At 44.3% G+C, this 22319-nt stretch overlaps 1 protein-coding gene across 1 annotated transcript in view; it reads right to left on the bottom strand.

Annotated features, from left to right (window-relative positions):
• Positions 1-22319, bottom strand: part of DNAH6 (dynein axonemal heavy chain 6) — a 198755-nt gene that overhangs the window by 4296 nt on the left and 172140 nt on the right. Inside the window, exons 65-74 of the mRNA XM_045580949.1 lie at positions 20021-20109; positions 19157-19303; positions 17528-17666; positions 15325-15444; positions 14635-14756; positions 10266-10395; positions 5731-5858; positions 2394-2579; positions 1786-1858; positions 493-644 (exon numbers count right to left, since the gene is read on the bottom strand). Of these exons, the coding sequence (XP_045436905.1) occupies positions 493-644; positions 1786-1858; positions 2394-2579; positions 5731-5858; positions 10266-10395; positions 14635-14756; positions 15325-15444; positions 17528-17666; positions 19157-19303; positions 20021-20109 (1286 nt within the window). The remainder of the gene's footprint in view (positions 1-492; positions 645-1785; positions 1859-2393; positions 2580-5730; positions 5859-10265; positions 10396-14634; positions 14757-15324; positions 15445-17527; positions 17667-19156; positions 19304-20020; positions 20110-22319) is intronic.

Below are 22319 nucleotides of genomic sequence, written 5' to 3'. Positions count from 1 at the left end.
GAAGTCATATTAAAAATAAAGTTTCTCTGAGTTCTTTGAGCCACTCTTGCAAATTGATTGAGCCCCAGGATGGAGTCAGGGGTCAGAAGCACAGGTGACAATGTGGGCTTGAAACTGGCATTAGAAATGGGAGAGTGGGGTGGGGATGGGGGAATGTGTGCGGGTGATCATGTAGGACTGAACTCTGAACCTTTGGGGTCTGATGCTATCTCTGGGTAGCGTCAGAATTGAGCTGAATTATTGGTCTCCCAGCTGGAATTTGAGGATTGCTTGCTGATGTAGGCACCACCTCCACCTCCTCACCCCTGCCCCACATTGGGTTCAGATCTAGTCATTGCTAATTGGGGAGCTTGTTTTTGGGGGTGTGAGCTCCATTCTGCTCCCTCTGCTCTCACATATGGGAGGCAGGAGAAGCAGGAGAGGTTAGCAGAGACACTGAATGACAGTGGGACAGATGCTGCTTTGCTATCACAATAGTCCGGAAGACAATACCTCCTTGTCCATGGGCAGTTCTTGTCCAAACTTCACTGTCTTGGCAGCTTCTATAACTGCGGCTTGATCCCGATAAACAGGAACTACATTGTACTTGAAACTCAGCTCATCTATAGGCAAATTGTATTTCCGAGCATGATTTTGAAGAGTTCCTGTAAATAGAAAAATAACAAAACAGAAAAATGGCTCCTCTGAACAAGACTACTGCTGTCCAAACACAGCCCCCACTTGCTCCCAACCAGGCTGCTCTCGAATCAGAGAGCTTCCTCTCCATGGAGAAGAGGCAACCATTGACACCTAATTCTGAATTAGTTCACAGAGACAGGAAGCCTATGGGAGATGTTGGGAGGGGCAGGGCCAACACCTGTATTGTGGTCATGGCTGGGAAGAGAAGGAAGGAGATAAGTCTGTAGTACACTCCTCTGCTCTTTAGGGAGACAAACCAGGGAGGGAGTTTCAGAACCCAGTCTGCCAACTTGACAGTCCTGCTTAGCTGTCTCGCATGGGCTGTTTATTGGGGATTCAGGATGAGAGAGAAAAAGGGCTCAGCTGATTAGCACCTAGCAGCCCAATGGCCCTGGCCCACTCTGGGACTCTCCAGCAGGAATCCCTGAAATAACACCCATCTACCCTTGAGTTGATGAAAGGACATCAAGAGTATTTTTTAGTCAACTATAATGAAAAATTAAATTTTCCTTAAAAGAGTATTTAAAAATATATATATTTTATTGATTTTCCACAGAGAGGAAGGGAGAGGGATAGAAAGCTAGAAACGTCAATGAGAGAGAAACATCATCGACAAGCTGCCTCCTACACACCCCCTATCAGGGATGTGCCCACAACCAATGTATATGCCCTTGACCGGAATTGAACCTGGGACCTTTCAGTCCACAGACCAACGCTCTATCCATTGAGCCAAATGGGTTTCAGCTTGAAAGAGTATTTTTTAGAGGGAGGGAAGCTGCTTAGACTTGGAGCCGGAGCAGATGGAGGGCGTGTGGTGCCCTGGAGCACGGGTTGTGTGGGGATCTGGGGCTCAATGTGTGTGTCCACAGGGGCAGTGGTGTTTGCCTTTGCATCGCCTGACAAGGGCAGGGGTTAGGGAACATCTGCTGTTTCTGTCATCCTTTTCCCTTGCAAGCCAGGAAGAGCTGGGCCTTGTTGGACTTCCCTCTAAGTCAACAGCCTCATGGCAAGGCCGGTCGCAGCCATGCCATCTTGCCCGTCCTAGAGGCCCAGGCCAGAGCACACCATGTCTTTCTGGGGGGGCATCTGCGGGGAAAGCACTCGTACCTGTTAGAAATCCTTGAGGGAAGAAGAACCCGGAGATCCAGAAGGACTTGGGCTGCCCTCGTTTGAGCCACAGCTGAAGGAGACACATTACACCAAAATGTACTGTTTTCCTGAGACGGAGTTTGTCATTTCAATCAAAGTCAGATTCTGGAGGGCCTCTCAGGGGGCAGAAGCTAAAGCAGTCCTGAGTGAGTCACCAGCCCCATCCTGACCGCCTGCCCTGACCCTGTCCTCACTCCTCAGCCTGACCACAAACCCAGAAACTGGTTATTACAGAGGGTGGAGAAGAGGGAGATGGTGGCAAGGTCACCCTGGAGTTTGGGCCCATTTCAGGTTGGTTCTGTACCTCACAGTGGGGTCCCATGAACGAAATATGAATCTCCAAGGATGGCACGGAATTAAAACGGGATGCTGGGATAAGGGCCTGGGGCAAACTCCATTATAAGTAGCACGAGATGTTTAAAGTGATGCCATTCTGAAAGGATCTGTGTCTTTGGGCTGAGATGATACCTCAAGGGTTGTCAATATTTTAGCTAGGGGTTCCTAAGGACCTTAGGGCCAACTGCGTTGCTAGATTTATCAAATCCCAAATAAGAACATTTTCTTACGTCCATAAATGCAGTCCTCAGAATAAGGTCTTTGACCCATGACCCCAGTGGTTTCAGGGACGGGTAGGCTGTGATGGACCACAGGGAAGGAACTTGGTTGTTGAGGAAACTGTTGTACACCTTTTCCATTTCTTCAGACATCACCACTAATCCAGCAATGGCTTTGCTGAGTGTTTCTAGAGAAGACTAAGAGAACAAGAAAGGGCTGATGCCCTCCACAGATATAATTAGCAAGTGGGAATGCACCCATTGGTGGTGGCAGGTGCTGCCTTGGCTGATAGTCTGGGTTCCATACTCTCTGCATACTGTCTGGTGGGCCAGGCCCTCCCATCCTTCATGCATTTTTACAATAAAAATGTAAAATCTGGGAGTGGGAGGCAGTTCAGGCAGTTAGTAGCAGACTCCAATGAAGTGGGAAGAAGAGGGGGAGGAGAAATGTCCCCAGCAGCCCGAAGATATGGTTTTGAACAATGCCTCTAGAAGATTTAATATGCATCAGGTATTAGAGAAACAGAGATGACTAATATACCAATCCCTTTTTCTTTAAGAAAGTCATTTTCCATTGGGAAAGCTTTACTCATGGGGGGGGGGGGGGGGTGGTAATTACAAAACAATGTGGGCCAAGACTGGTTTGGCTCAGTGGATAGAGCATCAGCTTGGGGACTGAAGGGTCCCGGATTCGATTCCAGTCAAGGGCATGTACTTTGGTTGCGAGCATATCCACAAGAGGCAGCTGATCGATGACTCTCTCTCATCGATGTTTCTAACTCTCTATCTCTCTCCCGTCTTCTCTGTACAAAATCAATAAAATATATATTTTTAAAAAATTACAAAACAATGTGGTAATTACAGTCACAGTCACAGAACCAGAAAGGATGGACCCCTGAGGAAGGGTTCCTAAGTCATCGGATGTGGAGGGGAGGGCTGGTGTCCAGGAAGATTTTATGGAGGAAGTGATACTTAGACTTGCCTGTCTTCAAGGGGGTGATGTAGAAGAGGCAAGAGATGACAGCGCCCATTTCTTCTTCTTCCTTTGAACACCAGTCCTCCCCACCCCCTAGTTTTAACTGGGCAGAGAGCAATCCACCCAGAGGCTCTATTTCTTAGCCAAGGATGGCACGGAATTAAAACGGGATGCTGGGATAAGGGCCTGGGGCCTTTAAGCTGGGGTGCGACCATGTGGTTGAGTTTTGGCTAATGGATACAAGAAGAAATGATGTATGCAACTTCTGGATCACATTTTTATGAGGAAGCTGCTTTCTCTCTGCTCTCTTTCCCCACAGTGACTAGCAAAAGGGGACAGTGGGAGAAGCCACCTTAGACCCAGAAGTGGAGGCTACCTGTTAAGGCTGGAAGAGCCAACCCTCTCTCTGGGATCTCTGGATGAGCTCAGAGAGCAAGACCAACCTACCTGCCCTAGACAGGGCTCCCGCTGGGAAGGCAGCTGAGAGAGAAGTGAATTTCTATCTTGTTTTGGTTGCTATATTTGGAGATCTTTATCACAGCAGCTTAATCTGTATCCTGATTCATTCAGTACAGAAGGTGGCAAGCCCTGACCTGGCTATCTGGCCTGCTGACACTGGCCTATACCTGCCTCGATGCCAGTCTCAAAGTTCATAATCCAGCTGCCGCTGTGTTCCCCTACCAGGGGGTCCTCAAACTTTTTAAAGTGGGGGCCAGATCACGGTCCCTCAGAGAGCTGGAGGACCGGACTATATGAACTACTAATTCCTACTGTAACACCTCGGCTGCGCTCACTGCCCAAAAAACCTGGCGGGCCGGATCAGACTCCTCTGCGGGCCACATGTGGCCCGCGGGCCGTAGTTTGAAGACCCCTGCATGAGCGTAGATATTGCCAGCCAACCAGCAACATTCAGAGTCTTTGTTTTCCTAGGAGGGGACAGATAGCCTTTGGCTTTAAAAGATTTACTCCATCTGTCCTCCCCAATATTTTTAAAAAATATTTTATTGATTTTTTACAGAGAGGGAGGGAGAAGGATAGAGAGTTAGAAACATTGATGAGAGAAACATCAATCAGCTGCTTCCTACACACCCCTTAATGGGGATGTGCCCGTAACCAAGGTACATGCCCTTGTTTGAAATCAAACCTGGGATCCTTCAGTCTGCAGGCCAATGGTCTATCCACTGAGCCAAACCGGTTAGGGCTGTCCTCCCCAATCTTAAACCTGAGCCTTGACTCTATGCTAGGTATTTGGTTCCTTCCTCGGTGGTAAAACTTTTCCTGTCATTGCTCTATATTTGGTCTCTAATAGCTTTTGTGTTTCCCTTATCAAAGTTATACATGTAGAAACCTGGAAGGTGTTTAGCCATCATTACACATTCAAGACCATGTAGAGAGAACATATTCCTGAGTATAAGGCAAAGGACCAAAGAGTTGCTCTCAAGTTTTAGTTGCAGTGAAATCATTTGGGGGAGTTTTCCTTAAAAAAATCCATCTTCTCAGGAATTTCCAGAAATTCTCTCTCAGGGCTGGAGTGTGATCAGGAGTTACATTTTGAACCTGCAGCAGAGTGGTTATTATGGCAGGTGTTTTTTGACCCACTCTTTGGGTCATGCTGGCTTTCACAGTCCTCATAAATACGATTTTATTCAATGCAAATTAGACATCAGGAACGAGAACTAAATCTCTAATGCTTAGGTCTCTGATCACATTTCTGACCTGTCAATGGTAATTATAAGGATGTAAGGATAATGAAGAGACAGGGAATTTGTAATGTCCCCTATACACAAAGCCATTATTAGAGAGAGAACATGGCCTTGTTTCAATTTTAAACCAGTTGGGATTGAAGAATTGTTAGGATATTCAAATGGAAATGTTGAGGTGATGGGAATGGAAACCTCTAAGCATACTCATCTATCTATCTATCTATCTATCTATCTATCTATCTATCTATCTATCTATAAAAGCCTAAGTGACCGGCCAACCAGCCAGTAGCTATGACTTGCACTGACCACCAGGGGGCAGATGCTCAATGCAGGAGTGGAAACCACAGGCATGGAAACACAAAACAGACTGATAAATCTCGGGGGAAGGAGGGAAGGGGAAGGGGGGAAAGAGATTAACTAAAGATCTTATATGCATACTAGAGGCGCAGTGCATGGATTTGTGCACTGGTGGGATCCCTTGGCCTGGCCTGTGGGGACAGGCTAAAACTGGTTCTTTGACATCTGAGGAGTCCTGGATTGCGAGAGGACAGAGGTCAGGCCAAGGGATCCCACCAGTGCATGAATCTGTGCACTGGGGCTCTAGTGTTATTATATAATTCTCTACACAGCTTTGATACCCCACAGCAATGATGGCAGTGAGTGCTCATACGTGTATTAATTTCAGCAGATTGTTAAACCGGTCCACTTCTTGTCCAAGAACGGTGGTCAAGGAGTTAAGGCGTCCATGAGAGTCCTTGATGAAAAGGCTCTCAGAAGCAGTGTCCATATCTAGTATTTCTGAAACACAGAGAATCAACCCCTCAGATCAATTATCATTGATTTCTATCCTCATATCATTGTGGTTGTAATTTACTTGTCTTAACCTTTCTTTAAGCCTATTTCTTCTGCACCTGAGCCTAGGCTGAATGGGAGGCAGGCCATGCAGAAGTGGGTGGCAAATGCTAGCAGGACAAGCAGCTGCCTGGTAGATCAGAGACATCCCTGAGAACAGAGGTGCCAGGGTCTCCTCTGTCTTGCAGGTGCATAAGCCTTACTCTTCCCAGCACACCTGTGTTGCATCTGGGAGAGGAGGGGTTGGCAGTGAGAAACAGAGAGATGAGAGAGACTCTTCATTTATCCCAAGTTACTGAGCATAGTTCAAAAGGGGCTGACTGAATTATGAAACAGGCCCTTGGTTCAAGCTAGATCTGAAATTTTGTTCTTCTTTCCCCCTACAATCCAGCAAGTGGAGGCTCATATAAACTCTAAAACTAGAAAGGAACTGTATTTCCTTGCATATCTGAATAAAGTGTGGTTAAATGAGTGGCTCTGAAATACACCTATCAAATTCATTCCTAAGGAGTCACATTTTGGCTGCTGTAAAAAAAAAAAAACGAGCAGTGTGGGTTAGTCCAATCTTTGGGTTCCACATGCCCTTCGTCTTCTCCTTCTATCATTTTGTTATCATCATAACTAGCTAGTTTAAAAAATATATATTTTTATTGATTTCAGAGAGGCAGGAAGAGAGAGAGGGATAGAAACATCAATGATGACAGAGAGAGAGAGAGAGAGAGAGAGAGAGAGAGAGAGAGAGAGAGAGAGAGAGAGAGAGAGAGAGAGAGAGAGAGAGAGAGAGAGAGAGAGAGAGAGAGAGAGAAATCATTGTTAGGCTGCCTCCTGCATGCTCCCTATTGGGATCGAGCCTGCAACTCCTGGGAATGTGCTCTGACCAGGAATCAAACTGTGACCTCCTGGTTCATAGGTCAATGCTCAACTGCTGAGCCACGAATATTAGTAACAGAAAGAGAGCAAAGGGGAGGCCAGGCATTATTAGTATGGTCATCTGGGCAGCTTCACCAGGAAGCTGCAACTTGACACTCCCCAGGAAACCACTGGGGACTTCCCTGCAAGTCACTGGGGGGAGGGGTCAAACAAAGGGGGAATTGGATGCTTGTGAAATGAAGTCAGGGTGACTTAGGGAAGGCGCTTGCACCTGTCAGTCTAACCTGGGAAAAATATAATTGGCTGGGGGTGGAACACTGCAAGTGCAGTGGAATCTTGGAAGGTTAAAATCCCCAGACAAAGAATTCTCTCTGCCCAGCCTTGTTCCTACTCCCTTGCACTCTCTTGCTACGTGACCCCAATCCGCCCTCATGCTAACCTACTATGTGGACTTAAGCAGCCACACGGTAATGGGCTGCAGCTGGGAACACAAACTAAGCTAGTCACATGCTGTGCTTTGATATGGAGGGGAAACGCTGGGCAGTGGCTCTAGCCCTGCTGAAGATTAGATTGGTAAATCAGAGGGCGATGGGACCTCGGAAGGAAAAGCCCTTAATTTTACCTCATCAGTAAAGCTCGCCACAATAACTCCTGTGGGGGCCTCAGGAATTCTTTTGCCTGCAGCACCCCAAGAACTACACTTCCACTGGTAACAGGTGGGGACACAGAGGGCACCCACTGATAACAGTTTGCCTCTGATGCTGTTCCAAACCCTCAGTTTTCTTGTTGAGCCAATTGCATCCCTGCCCGGATTCTCAGCAGATGGTATCGCTTATTTCACAGTAAAAGTATAAGCTTTATGAAGCCTGGAGAGAAAACCTCCTACGTGTCAATGGAACTCTGAGACAAATGCACTTTATCTTCTTCCTTCCTTCCTTCCTTCCTTCCTTCCTTCTTTCCTTCCTTCCTTCCTTCCTTCCTTCCTTCCTTCCTTCCTTCCTTCCTTCCTTCCTTCCTTCCATTTTAGATTTATTAAAAATTGCTTTCTAAAATAACTGACTCAGTTTTCTTCAACAACAACAGGACTCTGCTCAAGAAGAGATTCTTTTGGGGCTTAGGAGGCAAATAACTGGTTTATGAGGTCCCACTGCCCCTTTCTTTCTGGGGCACGTGGCAAGACTCAGTCTGTGACACTGTAACATAACAAGAATACATATATTTCGGTCTTCATCTCTAGCTCCTGGCCAGAGCTCCTAAAACTGTTGTAATTTCATAAGTGAGAAAAACAATAGGGGCGTCACTTTTTATAACATTTGTTTGTTGACTCTGGCTCTTGAAACAGCTTGAGTGATAAAGGCAAAAACAACTTCTTTTGTTATTCATAACAAGCCCCTTTCAATAATATATAGCTTATGTTTCTGAGTTGACTTTTAGAAACCCAAAGCATGGGGAAGCTGGTTGTCAGCAGAACCAGCCCTATTATCAATAGCTTGAAATGCTACTGTGAGAATTATTGTGAGTAGTGAGAAACACAGTTTATTCTTAAAAGTCATTGTTTTATTTTCTGCTTAAATTTTTGTTTCCCTATAATTACATCTCTTCCAACCTTGAGCAACCTACATTAATAAAAGATAAATATTCAAATTGACCAAACTTCCACAATGCCCATCAGCCAATCAGGAGTGAGTATGCAAATAAACCCAACAAATATGGTGGGTTAATTTGAATACACAGGTGCAGAGCAGGATGCCTGCTATGAGGGGATAGGCGGGGGCAGAGGGAGCTACAGGAGTGGCACTCCAGCTGGGAGCAAAGCCAGGGGAAGTAAGACCTATTCTTGCATGAATCTTTGTGCAACAGGCCTCTAGTAGATTAATAAATCTACATCTGCAGTCATTTAAACAAAAGTATTAAAGTGGAATCTGTGATCATTTAAGAAGATTCCTTAACTCACCAGAGAACAAGGTGAAATTAATTCAGCTATTAATCTTGAATGGAGAAGAAAAATGACATGGATTCTAGAGCAGGGCTATCTAATAGAATCTTTTATGATAATGGAAATGATCTTTATTATCTAATTAGAGGCCTGGTGCATGAAATTTGTGCACGGGGTGGGGGAGTGTCCCTTAGCCCAGCCTGTGCCTTCTCCAATCTGGGACCCCTCGAGGGATGTTAAACTGCCCTCTCACAATCCATGATTGCTGGCTCCCAACTGCTCGCCTACCTGCCTTCCTGATTGCCCCTAACTGCTTCTGCCTGTCAGCCTGATCACCCCCTAACCACTCCGATGCCAGCCTGATTGATGACTAACTGCTTCCCTGCCAGCCTGTTTGCCCCCAACTTCCCTTCTCTGCTGGCCTGATCACCCCTAACTGCCCTCCCCTACAGGGTTGATTGCCTCCAATTGCCCTCCCTTGCAGGCCTGGTGCCTCCCAACTACCTTCCTCTGCTGGCCATCTTGTGGTGGCCATCTTGTGTCCACATGGGGGTGGCCATCTATGACCACATGAGGGCAGCCAGCTTGTGTGTTGAAGTGATGGTCAATCTGCATCTTACTCTTTTGTTAGATAGGGGTGGCCTGGGCGAGGGGCCTGTGGTGGTTTGCAGGCTGGCCATGCCTCCTGGCGACCCAAGCAGAGGCCCTGGGTATCTGAAATTTATTTATCTTCTACAATTGAAACTTTGTAGACTGGAATGGAGCCAAGCCCCTGCTTGCTCCATGGCTGCAGCCATTTTTGTTTGGATTTGTTTACCTTCTATAATTGAAACTTAGTATTCTTGAGTGGAGGCATAGGCTGGCAGGTATAAAGCTTGGCTTCCTCCATTGCCAGGGGCAACCCTAGCCTGCTCTCTCCAGCTCCATGGCTGCCACCATTTTTCTTGGGATTTATCTTCTATAATTGAAACTTTGTATCCTTGAGTGGAGGCCTAGGCCGACCCAAGGTGTGTGGAAAGCTTGGCTTCCTCTTTTGCTGGGGAAACCCAAGCCTTTCAACTGCTCTCTGTGACTGCAGCCATCTTGGTTGCGGTTAATTTGCATACTCACTCTGATTGGCTGGTGGGCGTGACTTAAACAGAGTGATGGTTAATTTGCATATTACTCTTTTATTAGGTAGGATATGGGGGCACTTGAAATGCCACTTGTGCCACAGAGAAAAGGAATTTTAAATTTAATTTTAAGTGTAAGTAGCCAGCTGTGGCTAGTGGATATTTTCTTGGACAGCACAGAGCTAGAGACATTAGGAAGCTCAGAAAAGAAGTCTGATGAAAGTTACAGGGGCTGGAAACCAACTTGCTCCTTACACTCCTGGCAGCTGAAGTGCTGTAGGCTTCTAGTCTATGAATGAAATGTGCCACATCACCAGAGTTTCTATGTAAAGACAGGTCTGCACAATAAGCAATTTGGACACCTGCTATCACTCAGCTCTCTGAGTTTACTCCTACAAGTTCTATTATATACAGATGCCAGAAATTATTTATTACCTGGAACTCTGGCCCGGATAGAAGTAACAAGTTCTTGGACAATTTCATCATTGCTCTTTCCCTCTCTACCAGAAGATGACCTTGGCTGAACTTCAAGTATGGTGTTGATTAAAGTACTGGTCTCTTTGTACTGTAATGGTGGAAAGAGACAGAACAGTGAAGATTTCAATTCTCAAAACATAATTTTGTAGCGCCTACAGTTCACTTATTGAAATAATGGCAGTTATAAAAAAAACAAGGAATGTTTATACTTTATGTTGAAGAAAGAGTTAGTAAAATATGCTCATTGTAAAATGCACAGTACATCATTGTCAGTGTTATGGCTAAAATATTTTGGTTGGACAACAATGTGAGTTTCTTAATGCCACTGAACTGTATACTTAAAAATGGCTAAAAGGATACATTTTAGGCCCTGGCTGGTTTTGCTCAGTGATTAGAGCACAGACCCCATGGACCAAAGGGTTGTGGGTTTGATTTGCAGCCAAGGGCATGCACCTTGATGGTAGGTTTATCCCTAACCCCATGCGGGAGGCAACCAATGGATGTGTCTCTCTTATGTGATGTCTCTCCCTCCCTCCCTCTCTCTCTTAAAAAAAAAATCAATAAAAAAGAACCGTAAGTGAGGATTAAAAAAATAAAATAAAATGATAAATTTTATGTTGTATATATTATATTTCATCACAATAAAATGGCTATTTTTTTTTCTAGCCAATCATTTAAAAGGCAGTTAGGAATGTTAGGAAGAAATAATGAGAACTGAGTTTTAGAATATGCTTTTCTAATTGAGAAAATGTTATTTAAATAAAAGTATTATGGCTTACTATGGAAAATTTGAAAACATGGAAAAGTAGAGAAAAAAATGTCATGCCCCTGCTTTTCAGAGATAGTTATAACTTTGGTTTACCGCTCCCTCCCACATCCCATCTTGGACATTGTCTCTATATGTGTGCATACGGTTAAAAAAACTGAACCCATATAATTTATGTAGTATTCTTTTTCAATTTCATGAACATTTTTTCAAACATTACTATTGACATATTCATTAGATTCTAAACACATATATGAAGTCATTTACTTAATGCTATACTTAGTTTGGTTTCCTTGCTCAACGCCAGTCATTTAATACCATGAATTTTTTATTTAAAAAAAATTCTTAACTCCTTGGTTGGATGGAAGATTCTTGAAACGTTTAGTGCAGCGAGCCTGGTATCACTTCCTATGATAGTAACTGAATTAGAGACTTCTGGTGGCAATCATTCCCAGTTAGCTTCTCCCCTAGGGCATAGCCCAGATTACACATTCTTGCACCCTCACAGAAAGATGATGGCTCATGTGACTATTATGCTACAATAAATGAGATGTGAGTCAAAGTGATGGTGGACTCTAGGCTGAAGCAGTGAAAAGCCTATGCCTAATTCTTTTGTTTCTCTCTTCGCAGGCTGTGAATGAAAGGGCCATTTTTTTTTTTTTCCTAAGTGAATGCAGCTACGTACGTTTTAAGAGATTGGGTCCCAGGATGATTATGTGAAGTACAACCCCTCTATCAATCTGCTATCACAGCAGTTGTACTAAATCAGTGGGACTTGAGTAATTTTCTTACTGCAGCACAACTGATTCCATCCTGACTAATACAGTAGACCATTTACACTTTTTTTTGGGGGGGGGGGAGGGGGGACACGGGGGGTGGGGGGTTGAAAGTAAGGTGAACCAGATACTAACATGACCATTTTCTTATTATTGTAGTTCCAAACTAGTTCTAGAACATGTCCATGCATAGCTTCAGTTTTTTTAGTTTCCTTTTCAAAAAAGCAAAAAATGATTGTTTCTATTTCTTATTGTTTTGCTGAATCTCCTTGCATCACGGTCGTCTCTCATCATTTCTATTTTTTGGACATTTCTGTCTCCATTATGGAAAGCTTATTAAGTTTGTTCCCTACACCACATGTGTGATAATCTATATTACAGTTCTGATCTTTAAGCCTCCAAAGAAGTTTTTAATTCTGCTATGGTATTTTTAGCTTCCTTGAAATAGTTCATTCTCACATCTCATGGCATCTCTGGTATATACATGTAAGCCTGTTCTCAAAGTTTGGCTTTCTCTTTCTTATAGGCTGGGTCTTATACTCTATCTCAGATGCCAGAACATATTCTTTCTTTCTGGTTTCTACAGATTATTTGCAGAAGGCGAGTCTGTGTCTTCTAAATGGTGTTTCCTATCCCTTATCTTTAGGGATTGTTCTCTCCCACCCCATTTACTCTGTTTTTTTTTTTTGGTTTGTTTGTTTTTCAGCCTCTAATCAGAAAAGAGACAATAGATTTCTGTATGCTCATAGATAATCTATGCAGATTGCCTGTGACTAATGCTCATTATTTTCTTTGGAGGCAAATTTTTCATTGTATCTCCACTTGATAGGTACAAGTCAAGGTTCAGTTGTTTGTTTTTTAAACTAGGTTCAATATTCTTTACTAGTAAGCACCTGTAGTTTGCTGGGCCAAGGAAGGAATCATTTGTATCTTTTGTCTTAAAATTCTGTTGATGACAAGAAGCAGAATTACTAGCTAAACTATACCAGTTAAAGCAAAGCGAAGGAACCTGTTGGCTCATGTAGCTGGGAAGAAAACACAAGTCATGTGGGTTTCAGGCATGAATAGGTCCAGTGCTTTCTCTCCTGAGCATGCTTGGTTGTGTCTCTCATTCCTTCCTATGACAGATGACCTTCTTTCATCTGGGAAGGGGAGTGGGGAGGGTGCCAGGGGTAAGGCCACAGGACATTTCAGATACACAGCATCCCAGCCTGGGATTCCAAGAGGAAAGAAAGAGCCCTCCCCCCATCCCAGCATCTATATACACTATCTCTGGAAGGGGCTCCCATTCACCTAGCATGGGCTTTGTGCTTGGACCAATTCAGGTGGTGAGGTGATGAGGTGCTGCCTTTGGCCCGGCCTGAGTGACATGCTCACCTCTGTGAAGGTACTGGGTAGTTAGAATTCTTAGCAGAATTTTATGGATGAGGAAGGGATGGGAGTAGGGCATGTATTATACCAGAAGGGAGGGAGTGAGGGAGGACAGAAAAACATCCTGGGGGCTCACTACATGCCTGTTTTCTCCTTCTCAGTCATCCTGAACCAACAGAAAACACAAAGCACTGTTCTCCCGGACACACTCTGCCAGCAGTGCTGCTCCTACCTGCAGTGCTGCACTTCTCAGCACTCCCCCACACCATACCCACACTCCCTGCCCCTTCTCTCACCCTCCACGCCCCACCCATCCACAGCAAACATCAGATATGAGTGCAAATGAACACTAGGTCTGCCCACCTCCTTTTCCTGCTGGAAGCAGAATAAGGAGAAATAAGATAGACTATTCTAACTCCTCACCGCCTAGCAAAGCGATTTTAGTGGTGGAGAACATGACACCAGGTTTCAGAGCATTAACCTCTTGATGTTCTTTCTGGAGGTTCCACTGGCGTTTTGCATGGATTCCTCGGTATCTAGGCAAACCTCACCCTCTCACACTTGTAGGGGCACAATTTAAGTTACAAAGAAGGATGAATAGGAGAAGAGAGAGAAGAGAGAGAGAGAGAGAGAGAGAGAGAGAGAGAGAGAGAGAGAGAGAGATGACCCCTCTTAGCCTTGTGAGGCCAACCTAGTCTTCAACCTTTAAAGCATCCCAGGGCCCTCAGGGACAGCTCATTTCCCGGCTTTTGTCTAGCTGCAGACTCCTGAGCATGACAGATGATGAGCCTGGAAAGGTCTGTAGTGGCCAGGTCATGGGGAGCCGAGAGTGCCCTCCTGAGGAGCTTGGACTCCCTGTAGGTAATGGTGCGGCAGCAGGAGGTCTTACAGGAGTAAAATTGTCCAGTCTGCTCTTTGGACCCATTGCTGTGCTCTGGCACTGTGCCCTCGATGAGCTGTACTCCTAAAGTTCGGTGTTTTAATTTCTCGGCCTCGGAGATTTGTTACCGTACTTTTATAATGTGATCATTTATGGATCCACATGTCTTTGTGTAACATGAAACGAATACGCCCGGCATATTTGGAGGCAGAAGGGTAAAAGAGAAAGGACTATCCGGATGATCATCAAAGTTCCGTGCTATGGTAGACCAGCAGGTGGATTGTGGAGTAGGCAGGAGGCTGGGAGGTGGAAAGGGGTGGTCAGCGATGGGAAAATGCATCCTGATTTTAGGATTCTGTGAAGGACCCAGAGAGAACAAGCTAAAGTGGAACTAAAAGCTGAGGGTAAACTGAAACATTTATTTTACTTGTTTATTTAAGAACACTAGAATTGACAGAGCTGTGGAGGTGATTACCGATGTTGCAAGTTTACATACACAATATGAATAGGTGGTTAGGTTGAAAGGCCACGTACCTGGAAAACTAGGTTGGCGTTTTCATGCATTCCAAATATTTCTGGGTCATCTATCAAAGGCAGATTTTCAATGTACTCTTTAAACTCTTGCAGGGTGTCAGCCAAGGGTGCAAAATAGATGCCTGTTATTGAAGACACAGGAAGGAACTGTCTCAGATCGGCTGGCTTTGGCACGGCTAAGTTTGGTGGTTCTCTGCCAGGCCCAGAGGCTGGCTGTCATCAGCTGTCTCTCATAGAAACAAGGACAGTTTCTCCAAATCATGTCTAATTTCTTCACCTTTTCTTGAGGCCCCGCATGCCTGATTAGGGTCCTAACCTTTCAGGGTGTCTCGCCCAGAACATTTCATGATTCTCAAATTCAGGGAGGTGCTGCTGAAAGGTATGGCTTGCTAAGGGCTCCAGATTTCTATAAAACGCATGTAGACAGAATACAACCCATTAAAAAAAAAAAGAAAGAAAGAAACAATTCCAAGTGGTTAATGCCCAATAGATGGCCTTGTCTAGCTACAGACACCTGTTACAACCAAAGCAGCTCCTAAGGTGGTCAAGCATGGGGACAGGGTGGGCACGGGGCTTGGGTTGTGAGGACTGGACACAGCGAACATCTGCATGAAAAATGGGGAGATGCTGACAGATGCTAAAAGACCTTCTTAGGGAAGGTCTTTTCCATAGAACTGAACAGCCACTCACCTGATTCGGAATATTTATAACCCTTTTCCAATGTTTCAGGAGAAAAAAATCTTTTCAAGACCGTCCGAAGGCATCTTTGATCCCAGGTGTCTGTAACTCTACCACCATATGTAATTTCACCTGCAAAGGATTTGCATTTAAAGACATATTATTGTTTCTTTTTTATCGATAGATGTATGCCTGTTCTAATAAGTTGATTTACATACACATTTATTTGGTACCGAAAGTGGAAATAGCACAAGAGTTTCCTTCCAAAAGAAACAAGTCAATTTTTAAAAAGCAGGACAAAATCTAGTTCATGTACTCTACCCTTGTTATTTTGTGTTTTCCAAATAACAGAAACTGAATTCTGTTTACATATATCTTCCTTCTTCCTGTTTTGTTTGTTTGCTTCGTTTTGTTTCAAACTATTGATGTTGGGTCTCATCCCATCATTGACTGCAGTATTCTAAAACATACTTTCTATGAAACATTGTTTTTGGTGAGGGAGGGGAAATGAGTAAAATGGAATAAAAACACTTACAACGAGGCATCCAAACCCAACTTACTTTACAGACTACTGATACTAAGCTAGGGAGGAAAGAGAGATTCAAGGTAAGGAGACAACCTGTCTCACAGAAATTATGTTATGGGGAATTAAACTTATTGGTATCCCATCTCTCTTTCCACAGAGATGCTCCATGCATCATGCTCCATTGCAATAGGCAAATTACAAGCCTGCTCACATCACCATTTTGTTCAGCAATCCGGGCCCCACAGGAGTGGCTGGCGGCAGGGGTATAAATTAGCCTCTTCGATCCCATGCCAATTCCTCTCACCCTTCTTGGCTTACCCTGAGGATAGGCCCTCATCCATTCTTACTGCTGTTTTATTATCTGTTGGTCCAAGGTTTCATTTGCTTTTCAAGGTTCTAGATCATGTGGTACCACTCTGCTGTCCCACATTCCCCTTACCCACCAATGAAAACCATCCACTCCTACCCCATCCCCTTTCAGAGCTCTCCCTTCCCCCACTTCCCAGTGCAAATCTCTTCTTCATGATTTGGACCAACATGGTTCAAATTGGATCTAATTTTTGTCAGTAAGGTCCCTTGTGGCCATAATTAATATGTGCTAGCAATTTTACTTCTTGAAATTTTCCCCTTTTTTACAAGTACACCTGACTTAAAAGGTCAATGTTCAGATTCTTTTGAACTTAAAAGCACTAACTTTGGAGGCTAGATTGTCTGGGTTTAAATCTTGGCTTTACCAGTTGTATATGGAACAGTAGGAGGAGCTCCTATTTTACGTGTAAAATCCTATATAATAAAGATGTAATATGCAAATAGTCGTTATGCTGTGAAGCATAACAACCGACCATGTAATGATGACCACGGATGAACAGGAGGTTGGGGCAGTGAGCTACAAGCAGGCAGCAGAGAGCTACAGGAGGGGGCAGGGCAGCAAGTTATGGAGAGGGACTGGGGGGGAGGTGGAGGGAGCTACAGGAGAGCAGGAGAGCAGGGTGGAGAGCTACTGGAGGGCGGCAGAGAGCTATTGGTGAGCTACTGGTGCACAGATTCGTGCACAGGGCTACTAGTAGGTATATAACAGTCCTTGCCTTACAGGATTGTTGTGAGGATTAAATCTGCTAATTAATAAGTGCTGAGATAATGCTTGGCATGTAGCAAGAGCAATGTAAGTTTTTATATTATTACTAGAATCCCGACGCACAAAGATTCATGCTAGAATGGGCTTTCCTTTCCCTGGCTGCCGGTACTGCCTTTCCACTCCGGCCCAGCCCCTTTCCACTTAGGCCCCAGAGCAGCCTCTTTCTGCTCTGGTCCCTCCCTCCCATGCTGCCAGAGGCATAACACAAGCATCCTGCCCCTGTCACTCCTTGGCTGAGTATGCAAATTAATCGACATCTTTGCTGGGTTAATTTGCATATCGCTCCTGATTGGCTGGTGGCATAGTGGATGTATGGTCAGTTTACATAGTTGTCTATTATTAGGTAAGGTTAAAGGATACATCTGTCCCATTTTCCTATGTGTCAATATTCTTAATGATATTCTGATCCCGGTCTTCTCTTCACAAAGGGAATATCAGAAGTCATCATCTCTACAATCCAACACTGTGGAGGTGGCCATCTCTGTATGGGCCAGGCAGGTGTGAACCATGTGTGGCACACGGCTTGGATGCCCTGGCCATGTGGGCATACTGACCAGTAATATAGGTCAGTGCAGCCCAGGGAATCCTTCCTTCTTGACAGTAAAGGTTGAGGTTCAGTAAAGCGCATTCTCTGTCACTGTCGTTAAATTCATAGCAGATGTTCCAACCAAGAGGGCCAAACTTCTTTCTTTCCTAGAATGGAAAATGAAAACCATCTTAAGTAAAAGTTGATAACATTAATTTTGTGAAAAATTTTGAAAACAAAAAGGTTTCTATTGAAGCCGGGCATCCTCATTCTGTGAAATCCGTTAAAGTCATGCATTTTAACTTCGGCTCCCACCAAATAATGAGGCACGTCTTCCTCCGGTACGGCCCCTCCCATATTTCCAAAAGAACACGTGATATTCCTGAAAATGGGGCAGGCCTGTCCAAGAACATTTCGTCTTCAGGATAAAACATTTCTGCATCCAAATAGGAAAAAGAATCCCACTAGTGTCCTCTGGCATAAAAACACTGACACTCACTTAGCGGGTGGAGAGAGCTCCCCCTGCTGTTCTAAGGAGTGTGTCCACCACGCAGACTCTTCAGTCAGGCCTGCTGTGCTGACTGCCTACTGATTTCTCCATGGATGCCCATCCGCCCTTTTCTTTTAAACTGGTACACAGAATCATAATCCTTGTTTCATGACTTCTCATAATGAAATCTTTCCCTCTGTTTGTGTTGTATCCATCCCATCTTAATTTCATTATTCAAAACTGACGATTATACCAGAGGATTGGTCCTATGTTCTCTTGGTTTCAAAATTTCTCTACATCTTAAACCATTTCCTCATCTCAAACTGCTTTCATTAGAACAAGGGCCTCACACCTGGAAACCCCAATCCTCTTGGATCTCCAGTAGGACCTTGTTTACTTATCCCATATTTTGCATCTATAACCTGCTTTTTTTCTTTTTTTTTCTTTTAATTTCTTTATTGATTAAGGTATCACATTCTCTTTGGCCTACCCACATTTGAAAAGCAGTCAGCCAGTTGAATCAAGACTCCATCTAGAGATACATATTTGAAGAGTCAGAATTCAAGTACAAGCCACAGGATGGATACCGGACCTGGACAGCAGGGAGGTTTGAACAGAAGGAAGGAGAAAGTAGTGCTGATCTGAAGATCATCTTTCAGGGGACCTGGGATTCCAGTCACAGGGAGGAAGCTGTGAAGGTTGTGATAGGCATTCAAACAGGAATAGGTGAGAGTAAAATTATTGCAAGAAAGATTAGGGCTGCATGACTTACATGTATGTGTCAAGAGGGAAGAACAAAAATAATCCTGAAATTTTGGTTGTAGGTGATTGGGAGGGACGGATATCAGAAGTAGAGTCTAGATGGGAAGCAGATTTCGGGGAATGAGGCATAGCTGAGGAGATCAGTTTTGTGTATTGGACTTGCTGCAGTCGTCCGGGTGAAGGTGTTCATGACAGAGCTGGGAGGCAAGGCTGTGAGATACTGAGGCCAGGGAAGCAGAGAGGTCAACCAGCAACTGCGCTAGAACTAACTGGGCTCAGACACACAACAGGACCTCGGCATTTCCCAATGCCATTTGTAAGCCTTCGTTTAATTCTTACTTCCTATTCGTTAATTTTAACAAAACACATGTTCTTGTTTCTATTAAGAAGCAGAATTGAGTGTACCTGAACAATTGCATGGAAGAAACAAATGCCAAATATTATCTGTCTCCATTTTTGTCCAAGTATATTTTCTTCAAAATATGAAGGTGTCATTTCAGTAAAAGCTCGTCTGATATTTGCACGTAAGCCTTTTGGAGGCTCATTGGTTACCTGCATTAGATGAAACACACACGTCAGAGAGAGCGACTTTACAGATCTGCGAGATTTCTGAATAACAAACGTGGACCGAAGCCACTGAGAAAATGTAGGTAACTGATGCCCATGGGTGTCCTGGTATGCTCGTGCCTGCTCTATGTCTTGCTGTGGTTCCATCCTGGGAGAACTGGGCCTGGTGGGTCCGCACACCGACAGTGGATAAACCACCTGCACAAGAACCTCAGACACTTCTATTTGGTGTCCATTTTTCTAAACAGGCCTTCTGCATCGGATTGTCATCCCAACATACGGCATCATCTCACACTTTGCCTTAATGACATGGGCAGGAAGGGAAGATCCCTGGGTGAACATCTGCAGAGGCTGCTCACATATTGGAAACTTTCAGCACCAAAACCCAGCAGCCTGTAGGTCTTCCTGTCTCTCAAACGCTGATGCATCCCTTTAACGCTGGGAGGGATCCTGTTCTCATCACTGCTTCCTTGACATGTTTTGATAGAGGCTAAGATGGGACAACTTGAATGACCAACAGGATTAAGGCATGCAAGGATGGGCAGTGGCTTGGGAAACTGAAGAGATACCAACTCCCACTTCCCCACTTGGGCTGTATAGACTCTGACACGGTCCTGCGCGGGGCCTGAGCTCCCTGGACCCACTGGGTGGACACTCTGAGGTCAGTCACTTCACATCACTCCAACCACGTGCATCCATTACCTTGACAGAATTTTGAAGCACTGTAACAGGAAATGTTGCACTAGGCATGGAACTTAAAAAAAGTCGAAAAGTGTCCTTGATAGTATTGTCTGTTTAAAACAAAGACAAAACAATGAAAAGGAAAATGCTTACCTTTTAATAACACTCTTCTATAAGCAGTAATTATTATAGGGTAGCAAAAATGCTGTAAGCTCTGTTTAAAGAGTAGCGTATCTCTTATAAGTGTGTTGTAAAATATTCTCAGGGAATTGTTACAGAAATATTCATCCAGAAGAGTCTGGCAGTCTAGACTGGCATATTTGAGTAAAGACATTAGAGACACATTAATTTTCAATATTTCACAGAGATGTTCAGGGCCTTCCCTCTAAAATGGAGAGTATTTTATTTATTTATTTAAAAAATATATTTTATTGATTTAAAAAAAATATATTTTATTGATTTTGTACAGAGAGGAAGGGAGAGAGATAGAGAGTTAGAAACATCGATGAGAGAGAGTCATCGATCAGCTGCCTCTTGCACACCCCCTACTGGGGATGTGCCCGCAACCAAGGTACATGCCCTTGACCGGAATCGAACCCGGGACCCTTCAGTTCCCAAGCCGATGCTCTATCCATTGAGCCAAACCGGTCCCGGCTATTTTATTGATTTTTTACAGAGAGAAGGAGAGAGGGATAGAGAGCTAGAAACTTCGATGAGAGAGAAACATCGACCAGCTGCCTCTTGCACACCCCCTACCGGGGATGTGCCCGCAACCAAGGTACATGCCCTTGACCGGAATCGAATCTGGGACCCTTCAGTCCACAGACCGATGCTCTACCACTGAGCCAAACCGGTTTTGGCTATTTATTTATTTATTTTTAAATATATTTTTATTCATTTCAGAGAGAGAGAGAGAGGGAGAGAGATAGAAACATCAATGATGAGGGAGAATAATTGATTTGGCTGCCTCCTACACGCCCCCTACTTGGGATTGTGCCTGCAACCTGGGCATGTGCTGAGGCTGTATCTATTGAGCCAAACCAGCTAGGGCTGAAATGGGGGAAATTTTCCATGGAAAAAGAGGCTAGTTACTGGCAGGGCATTTATGCTCATGATTTATTTTTTATTAACCATTCAACTTAAGGCAAACTGCATGAGAGGCGTCAGAAAGTCTATGAAGGAGAAAGGAGTTTCTCCCTTCTGCAGAGAGGTTCAAAGGGAACCAAGGGAGCAGGGATATGGAGAGACATCAAGGATAACATCAAGAGGTGAACTGAATACACTTTCTGAGCTGAGGACTGAGAATCTAAGAAAGAAGGAGTTCCATTCTAGGCCAAAAAGGCCAAAGCAATGTAAAAGACACAGGAATCACTTCAGATGACTCTCTTGGCATTCATTGGTTTTGTACTGCGGTGTTCCTCCAGTGTGCCAGGCTTGCTCATTCCCTGGGTCTCTGCACTGTCTGTCTGTTCCTTCTGCCTGGAATGTTCTTCCTTTGATTCCCTCACTTTCTTCAAGTCTTAATCAAGTGTTACCTTCTCTAAGAGGTCTTCCCGGGCCACACCATTTAAAATTGCTACTCACCCTTCTGCCCCACCCACATTCCAACCTGACCTTTCTCATCCTCCTTACTCTCCTTTTAATTTTGTCCAAAGCATTGACCACATTCTGTTTTACTGTATAAATTACTTATAGATGGTCTATTTACCATCTGTCTCTCCTCACTAGAATATAAGCTTGATGAAGGCAGGTATCTGTGGCTGTTCTGTTCACCACTATACTTTAAGCATTCAGAACAGTGCATGGCCCATCGTAGGTTCTCAAATTTTACTGAATGAATGACTGCAGATCAAAGTTGAATTTATTTTTCTCAGTTTGAGCTAAATTAATGAGCTACTTTAGCCAAAATTAAGAGTCAGTTCTAGTACAACTCTAGAGCAGGTAGAAACTACTAGGCCTAGAAGCTAAACATCAACCAAAGTCTTAGAGCTAATGAGTTCGCCACCCAAAGAATCTGAAGAATAAAAAGGCCAGGTGCAGAGAAGGGTGCTACCCCCAAACCACGACTTTCCCCCTTATAATTGCTAATGCATCAAGAACCTTAACTTTCACAGACATCGCAGAAGTTTATTTAGAGCTGGAATGGAACCTTAGATATCATCTTAGTATGGGAGCTCTACCAGTGATATGATGCGATCATTTGCTAGCAGAAGGCAGGGCCCGGGAACTGGGAAGCGAGGGGCCTTCAGGGGAAGGCTGCAAAGCCCTCGCGGTGGCCGGGTAACCTGGGCAGGCTGGCTACTCTCAGGGAGCAGCTCTT

Source organism: Pipistrellus kuhlii, unplaced genomic scaffold (genome assembly GCF_014108245.1).
Source record: "Pipistrellus kuhlii isolate mPipKuh1 unplaced genomic scaffold, mPipKuh1.p scaffold_m20_p_13, whole genome shotgun sequence".
NCBI lineage: Eukaryota > Metazoa > Chordata > Mammalia > Chiroptera > Vespertilionidae > Pipistrellus > Pipistrellus kuhlii.
Note: the sequence above shows the minus strand (reverse complement) of the source record. Positions and strands in the feature narration are given on the sequence as shown.